Source organism: Paralichthys olivaceus, chromosome 13 (assembly GCF_024713975.1).
Source record: "Paralichthys olivaceus isolate ysfri-2021 chromosome 13, ASM2471397v2, whole genome shotgun sequence".
Classification (NCBI taxonomy): Eukaryota; Metazoa; Chordata; class Actinopteri; order Pleuronectiformes; family Paralichthyidae; genus Paralichthys; species Paralichthys olivaceus.
The window spans coordinates 12469860-12483325 of NC_091105.1; the positions used below are offsets into that span (position 1 = coordinate 12469860).

Below are 13466 nucleotides of genomic sequence, written 5' to 3' on the forward strand. Positions count from 1 at the left end.
ATTTTTGGGGGAAAATGTCTCTTTTTTTTGGAGTAAAACGCTTTAGAGATTCTTTCTGTGTATTATTTAGTTTCTTTTATTGTGACTCAGTAATTTTTTATCTGATAAATGTTGAATGTCTGCACAACCTTGTATCTTTATCAAAGGACAGACTATTGAGACAAAACATTATAAGAAAAAACAAAACATACAAGTTTCTATTGAGATGAGTTACTTATACCTACAAACAACCTGCACAAAAGCTATTACATTTCACATGATTAAAGAACAAGGGATTTATATAATTTAAACATCATTTATTTTATTTTTTTACAATTTCACAGTTTTCTTGCAACTTCACAGACAAGAAATGTGTTCTTATTAAGTGCAATGATAATTTGGTAACAAAGCGGAATGTGCAAACCTTGGCTTAGCACAATGTTCAAGACAAACATAAGCATAAGCAGACTATAAGCATTGTTATATTCTGTCAGCAGACGACTGCGTATCTCACAAATGAATCATAGAAGAATTCTTTATTAAACATGGCCCATGATCTGTGTCCTTACCCACAATTTCAGCTGTTTATTTATGCTCACATCGAGTCGACCCTTCATGGCTGGACACACATAATCTTATTATGGGTTTCAAGGTTGTCTAGGTGAGTGAAATTAAACGTGAGTGGAAATAATGACTGTATGTTTGCTTGTTTCACAGCTTTTCCCTGTGTTGCTCCATCTTAATTCTTACCCAGGGCAATATTGGAATCCTCTACCTCATTTGTGTGTCATCGTACACACACGCACACACACACACACAAACAGCAGGCAATAGGCTAAAATTAACAGCGGCTCTGCGGTGATAGGAGAATAATACAATGGGAGCGGGTGTGAGGGATTGCAGATTTTGAGTGCAGATAATGGTTTTAGATATGAGATAACAGGGATATCTGCGACTGAACATTCTGCTTCGGGCAAGAAAAAAAAATGCTGCCTTTTTCATCCTCAGCCTGATAAAAGCAGAGCACACTCATTTGTTTGTGTCTCTGACGGATGTGTTCCAGATCCAGGCTCCAAGGCTAATGACACATATGACTCTTCCCAGGACAAGCCTCGCCCAAGTGTGCCAGAAACTTTCCCCAGTCCCTGCCCCGACAGGTCAAACAGAAAGAGAGGCCGATCTGCCACACAGCAAGGGCAATATCAAATTTAGCATTCGCTCCTTGTCAGCCACAGTTGGTCCCAACACAGAACTCTTTTGACGCTTTCAATCTGGCTTTACTAAACACCTTGATTGAAAAGACATTTCAATCAATTATAATCAAGCATAACCTTGATTTCATGTTTTGAATGGAACTCGGTCGGACCCAGATAAGAGTGCAGCTGTTCTAATCGAGTCGGCCCCTCCCTCCAATCCTCATAAGCAGGTGCAGTTGCCATCTTGTGGTTTTTTAATGCAAGACAAAAATTTAACTTTGCTTCTTTGAAATATATCCCCCCTCATACAACACTTTTTCTGTGTTTGCTTAATTGCTGTATCAAATTTGATTGTGTGGTTATTTTTGTGAATTTAACATCCATGTCGACAACTCTGCAGAGGTAATGTGTTTTTTTTCCTCAGTAGTAGACTCAGTAGTCCACACTCTACAGAGGAAACACTCTGAACTCAATCACCTCCAACGGTCTGAACTTTCCCATCGTTGTGTGTTGACTGCTCTCTCAGATCACTCCTGTGTTTTCATTGAGAGCACTATCACAGAAGAACATATAACTGGAAGCTCCAGTTAAATATTTATCCAGGCTTTTCTCTCCTACAACCGCTCTCTCTTGTGTCTCCGTCACTTCCCATGTACATCACTTAAATGATAAAATTACTCTTATCGATGTCTTTTAGTCCACAAAGGCTAAGGTGGTTTCTGGTAAGAGAAGATCTCCATGGAGAAATGCCTAACTGTTCAGAACAGATACTTACAGAGAGAGTGTTAAAAACTGAATCCTGGTGGGAAATAAAACTGATTCTAATTCGGAGATAAGAAAAATGTAAAGCTGGTGTGTTTCTCTGACATCACCAGTCCGAGCAGTAACAATGTGCATGTGCCTTGTTTGCTAAAGACTAATCCTCTTGCAGTAGCCTCTGAACTTTCTTCCACCGGGGCCAACTGTGAATTTGTCTCCACTGACAAAATCCAGGAAAATTATACAATCAGTTTCCGTCTCAGGTATACGGGACGTGTGTGACCCCAGGTTCCACTTAAAATCAATTCTCCTCCTGCTGCCGTCATATACTGCAAACAGGCTTTTTCAAAAATATTTCCAATATGCATTGCCTCAGATCTTTCTACCAGTGGTGAACACATCTTTTCTTTTAGCTGTTTCCCCGCAGACCCTGACAACTGCTCTTCATCAAACTATTAATGAAAAAAGAACAATCTACACATTCGACTAATGAACAGTAATAGGCCTACGTTTGCATTTCTCATTACCTCTGTCAAGGAATTTATGTTTTCATCAGTTTGTTTGTTTGCAGGATTACTTTTGCTTCTTTCTTTTACGTTGCAGGTTTAATCATTTGCCAGATTTGTCAGAGAATAATTCATAGATCTAGATGAAAAAAATCCAATAAGGGGATTGGTGTTTATATATATATATATATTTGTGTGCAATTTTGTGCAGATCCCCAAAAAATCTGGATCGAGTGAATTTAAATGTGGTTTCATAAGGGGACTGTTGGGCCAATTTTCTGTTTAAGTCTTCTAAATTATTCTCCCATGTTGTGACAAAGTTTACTAGATTTTATGTTTCATATAAAAAATGTAAACGCCTTTTTTCTGAAATCTTTTTGTGCTGTACAAATAAAATTGCCTTTTGTGGCAGTGAGTCACTGTCATGGTAAAAGCTGCTTTATCCTCTCATCTCACTTTTACTGCTTGATTGTGTAATTAGTGTTACAGGCAGTAATGGCTCCGGTTTTGAAATCGACATCAAACCTGTTACATCTGTTTTTTTTCCTAATCTCACTTGTTCTGCTTCCAGAGGCTACTTTTGGCAACCAAACACTTTGTCGACTGTTACACACACAATGCTTTTGGCACTTGTATGAAAGCATCTGTGTGTGCACGTGTGTTGGCTCTTTTTGCGATAATACAATTAGCTTACCCTCACTCTCTTTTCCGTTTTTTGTGTACCTGTTTGTGTGTGTGTAAACACGTTCACACACACTTGAGAGGGAGGCAGAATTGAGCAGCAAATTTGTGTTTGAAAACAGGGAGATCAATAACATCCTGAGAAGAGAGCAACCTCAGGGATGCAACCGCACCACTCGAAGCGAGAGGAGAGAGAGCGAAATGGAGACTACGTTTATTAAAACAATGGATTTCAGCAGGGGACAGCAATCTATTTTTCACCACATCCTGTGAAAAAGATAAACCACACACATGAAACCTTGCTTTGTTTTCCAAAACTCAAATAAAACAATCAATGATAACTATCCACAGATTATGTTTTCATATTTGGATAAATTCAAATCTTTTTTCCTCTTGTTTTCTTTGGCTATTGCACAATCTAGTAAGCAGTGCTGACAGATCAAAAGACACAATCACACACCAACAGAGCACTGATTATTATCTGTGGGTTTGTGTTGTGTTTTCTGAAGTGTTCCTCATTCTAAACTAAAAAATGAAACGGTTTCTCCAAAACAGTAAATATTTCAGAAAATGTGTTATTATTAGGGTTAGTTATTTTTACAAAATGGGAACATTATAAATAATTGAGTGTACTCTTTGGTTATTTATATTAGGCTCACCTGTATTCTTAAAATATATAGTTATGTACATTAAGTTTGAATGAAGGAACCATCAGTAATCAAACCACAGCCTTTGATGACCTCCGTGATCACAGTTCACAGGTCGGTGGCCTTGATCTCACCCTTGTTCTCCCTCGGCTGGGTCCTCTCCCAGCCCTGTCGGATGCGGGTGAGGGTGCGGTCCACGCAGGGAAGGATTAGCAGTAGCTTGAGCACCAACACCACAGACGGCACGATCAGGCAGAGCATGTAGCCCGGAGGAGTGTACCATTTGTATGTAGAGGGACGGAGAAATTTGTTCCAGCCGTAAATGTAGCCGTGTGAAGTGCAGATGAACAGGGTCAGGTGGCCCAGCTTAGACTGAGGGGAAAAAACAGGAAAATATCAAAACACTACTGTCACATTTTAGGAAATTAGCAGAGAATTGGGTGAGAAGATCAATTTCAGTCTTGTGTTTGTACAGTGAATATGTAGCTGGAGCCAGACTGAAAGATGGAAACAGACAGTTTTACTTCAGTTTGAAAAACATTGACACATCAATTCCTCAACTATACAGATACTGAAACCAGATACAGGGTGATAGATGGGGTATACCCTGGACCAGCGTGTCACAAGGCTGACATACAAACAAACAATTCACACCTGCAGACAGTTTTAGGTCTTCAATTAACCTCACCCCCATGTGCATGTTTTTGGACTGTGAGAGGAAATCTGACCCAGTCATGGTAGAACATGGAGAACATGCAAGCTCAACACAGAAAGCCCCCAGGAATGCAGAAATAGCAAGAACCCTCTTACCGTGAGGTAACACGAAATGCCTAAATGTGGAGAGGGTTGTGCACTAACCATGAGGTCGCTGGTCTGCATTCCTTGGGCAAGATAGTGAAATTGCTCCTGAAAGCTGTGCCGACAGTGTATGAACAGCGTGTAATGGAAAAAGCACTGTGTATAGAAATGCTGTATGAATATGTGTGAATGGGTCAATGTGACTTGTAATGCAAAGAGCTGTGAGTGGTCGATAAGAGTGGAAAAGCTCTGTATAAATAAAGTCTTTTTACACGCGTATTTAAAAATAATAGGTACGGCAAGGTCCGTTATTTGCCAAGCGATAAACCGGCAACCAGCCGACCCCCCAACCCACCCTACAAGGATAAGCAGTATAGATAATGGATGGATGATTCAAATATATTCATAATGGATAGTTAGTGACTGCAGCCACTCGGCTTGCGACTGTTTTAGTAAATAAAAAAAATCTTTGAATCCATCGGAACTTTTCTCGAGGTGTTGTTCTGAGAAAGTTAAAGATGGATGTCTGGATATTTCCGGCGCTCGTCTGGAATGCTCAAGCATCATAATAAGCTCAAAATATAAATTGTTTCTCAGCCGTTCCAGAATAATTGGTTTTGTAGCGCCAGTGGCCTTTGAGGCTCGGTTATTGTTAATTACTTGGATAATGTGCTTTCATTTACATTTTTAGCGTTTGGCTGCTGATGTTCTCATCCGCCGCGAATTACAATGAGTGCAAACGGCACAATAAGGAAACATTCATATTAATGTTGTGCAGTAATGAACTGTGCCCTCATAATGATAATCAGGGATCTTATTTAACCTGTTTAGAAAGAGCAAATCCTTCTGCTGCGAGCATTAACGTGAGAAACATACATTTCCTTTTTTGATAACCTCGATCATAACTGCACCAAAAACATGAAAAATACAGTTTATGGAAATTGATACCTACTGGTTTTTTATCTTTATCTTTCACGACTCTTCCCACCAGATCATATGGATTTTCTTGACCTTGACCTCTATCTCTGAGTTTCATTCCGTATCTGGGGTCTACCAATGGATCTGACCTTTACACAAATGGACCTGTGACCTGCATTAACAATCTCCTCACTGGGGATTATACCAGGTATAATAACTCTATTTAATGAATAACTTAACATTTAAAATCCTGGGCTAAAGTCGGCCAGGCCTTCGCTCTGTGTGCCTGTGTTCAGCAGCTAGTTAACTAGGCTCCGGGGAAATGAGTGCCTGTGACGTATTGCTTCTACAACAGTTTAATGACTCTGAAGAAAACTTGGAAACTCCAAATATAGATTATCACAAAGAAAGATTATCAAAACACTGATAGTGATCACATGACTGATTGTGTCTATAGGCCTAAAGGTGAACACTAGCACATACACACGCCCACACTCACACATGCACATAAAGCACAGCATGTTTCCAGCTGCGCTCTGACCTGAATGAAGCTGAACTCTCTCCAGCTGAGGGAGCCTCCCACAGAGGGCAGGGATGTTAGTCCTAGCAGGACGTAAAGGAAGAAACCCAGGATCCCCAGCACATAGAAGGAGTCTGTGCCCCATGCCTCTGTGTCATCAAAGTAAAACGGCGTGGTTTTATTGTTCTTCATCTAAGAGGAGGGAGAGAGAGAGAGCCAGACAAAGAGGCACACTGTGAATCTGCTACTTAATGATAGTTTCCTGTCGTGTTCCTCGACGCTCAGGACTGCAGGCATAGTGCCAGAGGTTGGAGCCGGCGTGCTGTACCTCATCCACCACCCGCGAGATGAGTTTGTGTCTGACAGCATAGCGGATGGGAATGATGAATGTGTAGATGACATGGAGAAAAGCAAAGCCCAGTGCAAGCAGACCCATCTGCTTCCTGCACACCATCCAGCGGTCCAGCCAATCAGGGAAACGTCTGGAACATGCAAAAGTGAGCGATGCAATTTACACTCCAAAAAAATGAATTCGCAATGTGAACATTTTAGTCTTGTTCTGATGTCTGACTTGTATTTGGTTCCTCTGTAGAGCTGAAGGACGGCAGCTATGACACCAGGCAGGTAACACAAGGACAACATGATGAGCGACACAATGGGAAACACCTGAAAGAGGAACAAAGTACACGTCTTTTGATGGGAACACTAAACCGCAGTCAACTGGACAATAAATCAATAAGGAGGCAAATCTTTACCTTGTTGGCCAGGGAGACCATGATCCTGTAGGAGATGTCTTTGCCTTGTTCAACATACGCGTAGATGACGTCTCTGATGAGCAGATAGAAGTAGAAGAAGGCGATGAGGCCAACAGCCACGCGCAGAGGCAGCCTCCACTCAGGGAACAGCTGCAGGGGGAAGTCCTCCAGTTCTCTGGCTGCAGACAGAGACCCTCTATCCAGAACTGTGAGACCCAGCTTGGTGGCCATGTCTGTTACCGCCTGCTTTGCTTTGGCACTGTTTCCACACAGGTAAACCTGGAGCATGGAGGAGTGGGATGGTTTACAAAGAGGCTGCAGTTTAGTCATGGGTTGGTATAAGGGGATATTATATATTTATGGTACTGCCAATAGCTGTCAAACCAGGTTCCAGTGGGAAAAAAAAACAATTTTAAAAACAGATCAAAGATTTATAAGTTTAGGCCAAATAATGTATTTTGAGGGTGAAGCACAGCAGGTTTTAGAAAACATTACTTAAACAAGAGTAAACTGCAGCACCACGGACTGCATATAAGAACGGAACTGGGAAGCAGAAGTGTCACGATTGCCAACTGGTGGCTGGCTGCAGTATGGGTAATAAATCCCTCCTCCTCCATATTATTGTATGGGATATCTCAGTGGATATCTCAGACATATCAAACTGACGTTTTTGGTTTTAATATTATTATATTAATATTTGATGCAATAAAAAGGGGTCGAAATGTCATGATTGACAGCTGAAACTGACTCGTGATTGGTCGAGCGTGTGTACCGATGGGGTTTCGCTATAGCTCCATACCCCGATCACTACTGTGCAGACTCTGGATCCAGATGTGGCAGCGTTTGTATCCAGCATATTTCCACTGAAATTCTGGATGGTGAGAGGAAGTGGAGATGCGTCATCCATCTATATAAACAGTCTATGGGATTTAAAATAGCCCATAGCACAGAACAGGTCATCCAGTGCAATGGTGTGGCTCGGACAATTTAACTTTTTTATGGCACCTATACAAGATAAGGTCCCAATATGAATACATGGTCATTTTTAGTAATCTTGGATGCACCTTTTCAAAATGTCTTTAATTCCAAAAAACAAATGAAGAAATATCCTCATTTTTCTGCAATCTACCAAGCTTTTGTTTTTCAGCAGCTAATAATTACTCTAAGAAGCATTAGATGACTCACCAGCCGTGTTTGGAATATCTAGCACTGCACCGTGTACACCTACAGTGTCTGTCTACTGAATTCCCCGTGTTGTGTTGATCTCCCCAGTTTCTGTCTTTTTTAAGAAGGAGCCCCCTGGACGTGCTCAACTCGAGTATGTAAAGACACATGCATGCTATATATACGCATGCCGCTCAATATGTAATCCCATTTCTAGATCTCACCATGATGAAGCTTATTACCACGCTCACAGCTCTGTGATAAGACGATTAAGTTGTTTGTAGAAGGGGCAAGAAAAAAAAAAATCTGGAATCACATAAAGTGAGAGCAATGGAGATGGCTGGAGAGGGTGAGAGGGAGAGAGAGCAGTTTGACAGGCATATAGGGGGAGTCAGTAGGATTGAGCAGTTTTCCCCCAGGTGTGTGTATAAGTGGACCGGGCAGCCAGCCATGTCTCCCTACATTACTGCACCAGTAACAGCAGGGGACGGCCGACAGACTAAATCTCCATCTGAATGTAAATGTGACGGCGCCGCAACCCTGCTGTGGATCTGATCAAATTGCTGGCTGGGGAGTAGTGCACGCTTACAAACATGTGCATGTGGACATATACTGTACCTACACATGCACTGACAAAGACACACACATTCGAACACACCTCTCCTGCTCTCTCACAGCTACCTGTTTTCAAAGAAAATAGAGCACTGCAGTGGTATGTGTGTATGTGTGTGTTTGTGTGTGTGTGTGTGTGTGTGTGTGTGTGTGTGTGTGTGTGTGTGCGCACGCAGGGTTGTTTGTGTTGAAGAGGATTCGAGGCAGATTCAGGTTTAGTCTCCAGAGGTTCCAGAATGTTTGTGTTTCTCTTTGTAGCTGTGAAACGGAAGCCGCAATAAACATCGGTCTTTCGACTTTGTAACATCATAAAGTGTGTTTGTTTGTGTGTTTATACAAGCGCTGGCCTCATTTTCTCCTGCATTGTTATGGAAAGATGGCAAAATCAATAATCTGCAGCAACACAAATTAAATCAATTCCTCTTCCAAATTTTGCCGGGTGTGTGGTGAAGAGTCTTCGATTATTGAGTGTGAGAGACTCTTTTCCAATTGTATTCCAGGAAAAGGATGAAAGAAGTGATCGTTGCCCGGCTCAAAGTCAAACATCATGTCAAAGATCAAGATGGTAATCTTGCTCCATCTTTATATCTTCTGTCTTCATAAGCTTCTTGCCTCTGATTCACTTTGACCCACCTGCCATCTTTTCACAGATCCCTCACTCCCGCTCCCCTCTCACCTGCTTTCCAGCCAGAAGTCCGTTCTGCAGGGCCCAGGCAGACAGCGTGTTAAGGCCTTTCACCACAGCAGCTCCAGGAACCAGTCTGGAGAACACACAGCATGGACTTGACTTCATATTGTGTCTAACTACAGATACACAGACGGGGGAAAGGAATGGTCCCGAAATGGTGAAAATCAATGTTTCGACTTGTACACAGCAGCTTGTTCTCCCGAGGGAGCTGCAGTTCTATAAATGTTATTTGGATTCAGTGGAGAGTTTTGATGACTCGTTCTCTAAGTGGTGTTTTGAACCACTTTCCCAGAAATATTTTATTCACACAGATAAGACACCTTAGCCCTCACAGAAAAAGAAAACGTGAGGGCACCATACTGTTGTAAATTGTAAAACAAATGTAAAACCAACAATATATTTTATTTGCCCATATGACTTCTCTTGTGACACCGTTCATTCGTTACCTTTGCAGGTAGGTGGCATTGGCTTCTGGGTAGATGCCTTTCTTCAGGTTGTTACTCAGATCCACCAGCACCTTTATTCAAGCATCAGCATCAGAGGAAAAGAAAAAAGGGAAGTTGAAGCAATAACTCTGAACTCATCTTTTACATATTGTATGCTCTGTTACAATATAAAAGAAACTTCTGGTTTTTCACTTTCCAAAACTTTAAATTCTTTTTTTATTTTTCCAGTTTAAACATGTTTTATCTACATTATATTTTATTTAAAATATTTTTAGATTATAACAAGGTGTGTTTTATTAGATTTTAGTTATTCTATATTTCATCTATCATTTTTTTATTTTACATTGTAGTTAAATGTTTTAGCATTGATTTTGTAACTTTATATACAATAAATACGGAACAGATATTTTCTATAACTACTATAACAACGTTTTGCAAGTTAAATGATTAATATCAAATGTATAAGTGAACACATTTATAGAAACATTTAAACAAAACTAAATCGAAAATTTAACTAAATTCGATAAATCATTCAATCTGGGCTGTTTCTGGAACATGTAGAACAATAAGAAAGAACCTGGGCATTAATGATTCATACCAAACAAGTTTGAATCTTTTAATAACTCAAGAATAAAATGACTTGAGAACAAACTGTTCAAAACTTGTTTTTTATCACTGAGGCAATTTACATTATAGTCCTTCATTCAGAGTCAAGACGTAACTGAAGTACTAATATATGTTGGTTAGATTTAAGCTCCTGATCTGTGCCTCAGTAATCTCCCAGGTTTTTTTCGTACCAGAACATCAACCTTGGATTTACCTTTCCTTTGAGATGATGTGCCATTTTCTCTAGGAAGTCATAGTGTTCTCTGTGAACACAAATAAAGATCAGACTGGCGGAGTCAGCTGCTGCTGCGTGGCTCATCACCTGCACAACACACATATTCAGGACACGTGAACATGTTTGAGCTGCACAAACACATTTCTGCACATTTTATCCCCAACAACAAATCCCCAAGTCCAGTGTCATGCCTTGTTTTGTACCTGAGCTCCCTGAGGCAAGGGGCCACAGCTGTGAGGTCTGCGACTGCCATACACCACCCTGTAGCCAGACTGGAGCAGACGCAGGCCCAGTGAGCGACCCAAGTCCCCCGTCCCATAGATACACAGCGGCTCTGGCTCTGGGGCAGCTGCCTGGCCCAGAGGATGCATGATTACGCTCTCAGGCCTCATCTCCTCTGATGTTGCACCAGCCACTGTCATGTTCACACACTCATATAAGATTGTCATTGCTCCTGCAGTTACAGTACATTGCCCTGGAACCTGACCTATACACTACCTCTCCCTCTTTGTCTCACAACACGTGATTTTTGCCCGTTGTAAATGTGAGTGTGGGAATGAGTGTGTGTGTGTGTGTGCGTGTGTATGTATGTGTGTGTATCCCTCTGGGGACTTCAACTCTAATACAAACAAACCCATGGGGCTTGTGTCACTGTGGTGGAAAAACCGTGAGGTCCCAATGGGTAGAGACAGCTTTTTGAGTCAAGACAGGGTTAAAATAAGGTTTTGGTTTGGGTTAGATTTAGACATTTATCTTTGATGGGCTACAGTGAATGCATTTTATCAATAGTGAGTGTGTGTGTGGGTGGGTGTGTGTGGGTGGGCGGGTGTGGAGATAAGGATGCATTTATTTAATACACCTGAAAACACGTGTGCAGGAGTGTGTTGTGTTGTAGTGAGTCATCATTCTAAGCGTTAATTTTATTGTATTTATATTTTATTACTTGGGCTTTCCAGAGATTGATGAACATCACAGGACCATGAACTCTTAATCAGGTGTATGGTGTGAGGTGTGAACTCAGCGGAGGTAACATCAACCTCTGATTCTTATTATTTAACATTTTATTCTTCTCAGAAACACGGGCCGATATCCAGTTCACTCAGAATTTTGCTTTTACCTCTGATGGGAAAAAAAAAAATCTTATGCTGCTGCTTTCCAGGGTTGTCTTATTCTATTTCTTCTGTTTCCACTCTAGACATGGTGCCATGTGGGAGAGCCAGGCCCACAGATTCATTATCATTTCAAAACCCACTGTTCCAACCAAACGACTAGGAAGAGAATTTGTGCAAATTTAGAGCTCATGTCCTCATGGCTAAAACATTTGCAAAGTTGTGACACAGACAGACTCAACAGAGCAGAAACGAAGCTTGACACATATGTAAGTGTTTTGAATGTGGCTGCCTTACTGTTTTATGAAAACACGTCTTCTTTGGTGTACGTGTGTGTGCCCATGCGTGTGTGTGTGTGTGTGTGTGTGTGTGTGTGTGTGTGTGTGTGTGTGTGTGTGTGTGTGTGTGTGTGCACTGAATTGGGTCAGGGTGATCGGAGCTGAACAGAGTCTCAGCTGTGACCTGCAGCACCTGGTGACTACCTGGCTGTAGAAATGACACGTAGCATCACATCAACTTTACCGACCATTTGCACAAAAATACGCAGTTTCGTTGGAATCACAATGTGCATATATACGTGGACTGTGATATTTATGGCAGACAGGCAACACGTTACCGCAGGAGCTTTTACACTCAAGTCCATAACTAAAGCATTAATGTCTACCTGGGGGGATATCGCAGCAAAATGAGAAGTCATTTTATGCCTAACCTTTAAGGCATCCATTCACTTGTGGTGTTGTTAGAATAGGCCTGATAGCAGATCCACTCAGATGACTCATTTACTTGCTCTGCCTCCCGGACATCTCTCTTTTCTTCTCCCCCCTCTTCCATTCTTTCTCACTCAACTGCTCTCTCTATCTCTCCAGTTCTCTCTGTGCCGTCCTCCAGTGTTTGCCTTTCTTAGTCTTTGTCCTCCTCACACTCCTTCTCCACGTCCTCAGCCCACCTCTCTTTTCCAATCTATGTCTAAATTAACAACTATTGAGTACACTGAGTAAATTCTACTGAAGCCAGATCCAATGATGTCACCAGGGTCATGTCCTCTGTCTGTCTGTTTAACAAAGACCCCCTCCCCACCTTTACGCTTAAGTTCGCTTGCAAACATTCAAACACTTTTTTAAGGGCACATTTTCCCTCCTGAAACCTTGTTCCATACAATTCTTGAGATTTCAGTCATGGTTAATTCGGCGTCACCTGTGGTTACTGGGAAAGACAACAAGTGAGTTTTGATAATAGATGTTCCAAAATGAAATGAAATGAGACATGTATGAACCACTGGGGGCAGTAAACACACAAGCTCATCTGCCAGAAATGCAGCAGAGGAAGAGCAACTGGTGCATCTGTCTGAAGTGCACTAATATAAACAGTCGGATTTAAAGATTCTCCAGGCTGCAGTGTTACCTCCACCATCATTTTGATGCATGTTTGTTTGCAGGATTGTGCAAAAACCAATGGACAGATTACCATGAAGCTTGGTGGAAGGATGTGGACAGGAATCAAGGTGAAAAAGGGTAGGATTGGATTCCACATTTTCCTTAATTTATCAGAGACCAATAAAAAAAAATCTGGGATGTTTAGGGGAATGACATCTGTGAGTGTGTGCAGTTTGGTTGCACATCCAATTAAAATATTGTGAATTTGAATGTGGTTTCATAAGGGAACTGTTGATCCTTGGCGGAAGTGTGCACTCTCTGACTCCCCTTCTAGTTCTAATTAAGACTGCAGTCAATAATGTCACACAACATCGTCTTTTTTCATCTGCATCACGTGTTTCTTGTCTTCTTGAATTGCTTTTACAGATAAACTGAAGACCTGCTGAAAAACATTGATAGACATTAACAAAACAT

The 13466-nt window shown here is 41.4% G+C and overlaps 1 protein-coding gene across 1 annotated transcript; it reads right to left on the reverse strand.

The window, feature by feature from the left end:
- Positions 1-1324: 1324 nt before the first annotated feature.
- Positions 1325-10932, reverse strand: LOC109633189 (metalloreductase STEAP4-like). The gene is made up of 9 exons (XM_020092831.2): positions 10714-10932; positions 10490-10597; positions 9670-9740; positions 9212-9296; positions 6760-7038; positions 6576-6670; positions 6333-6486; positions 6026-6196; positions 1325-4140 (listed from the first exon to the last, which is right to left on the reverse strand). Exons 1-9 carry the CDS (start codon positions 10930-10932, stop codon positions 3877-3879), a joined length of 1446 nt encoding a protein of 481 aa, XP_019948390.2. The 3' UTR covers positions 1325-3876.
- Between the last annotated feature and the right edge of the window lie 2534 nt (positions 10933-13466).

Bases quoted from the DNA above. Each gene is read 5' to 3' on its own strand.
- LOC109633189 (XM_020092831.2), bottom strand. From the start codon at position 10,932: ATGACAGTGGCTGGTGCAACATCAGAGGAGATGAGGCCTGAGAGCGTA. The intron at 6,671-6,759 runs GTAAAGATTTGC...TTCCTCTTTCAG, and splicing joins TGGTCTCCCTGGCCAACAAG to GTGTTTCCCATTGTGTCGCT. The intron at 6,197-6,332 runs GTACAGCACGCC...CCCTCCTCTTAG, and splicing joins TCTCGCGGGTGGTGGATGAG to ATGAAGAACAATAAAACCAC.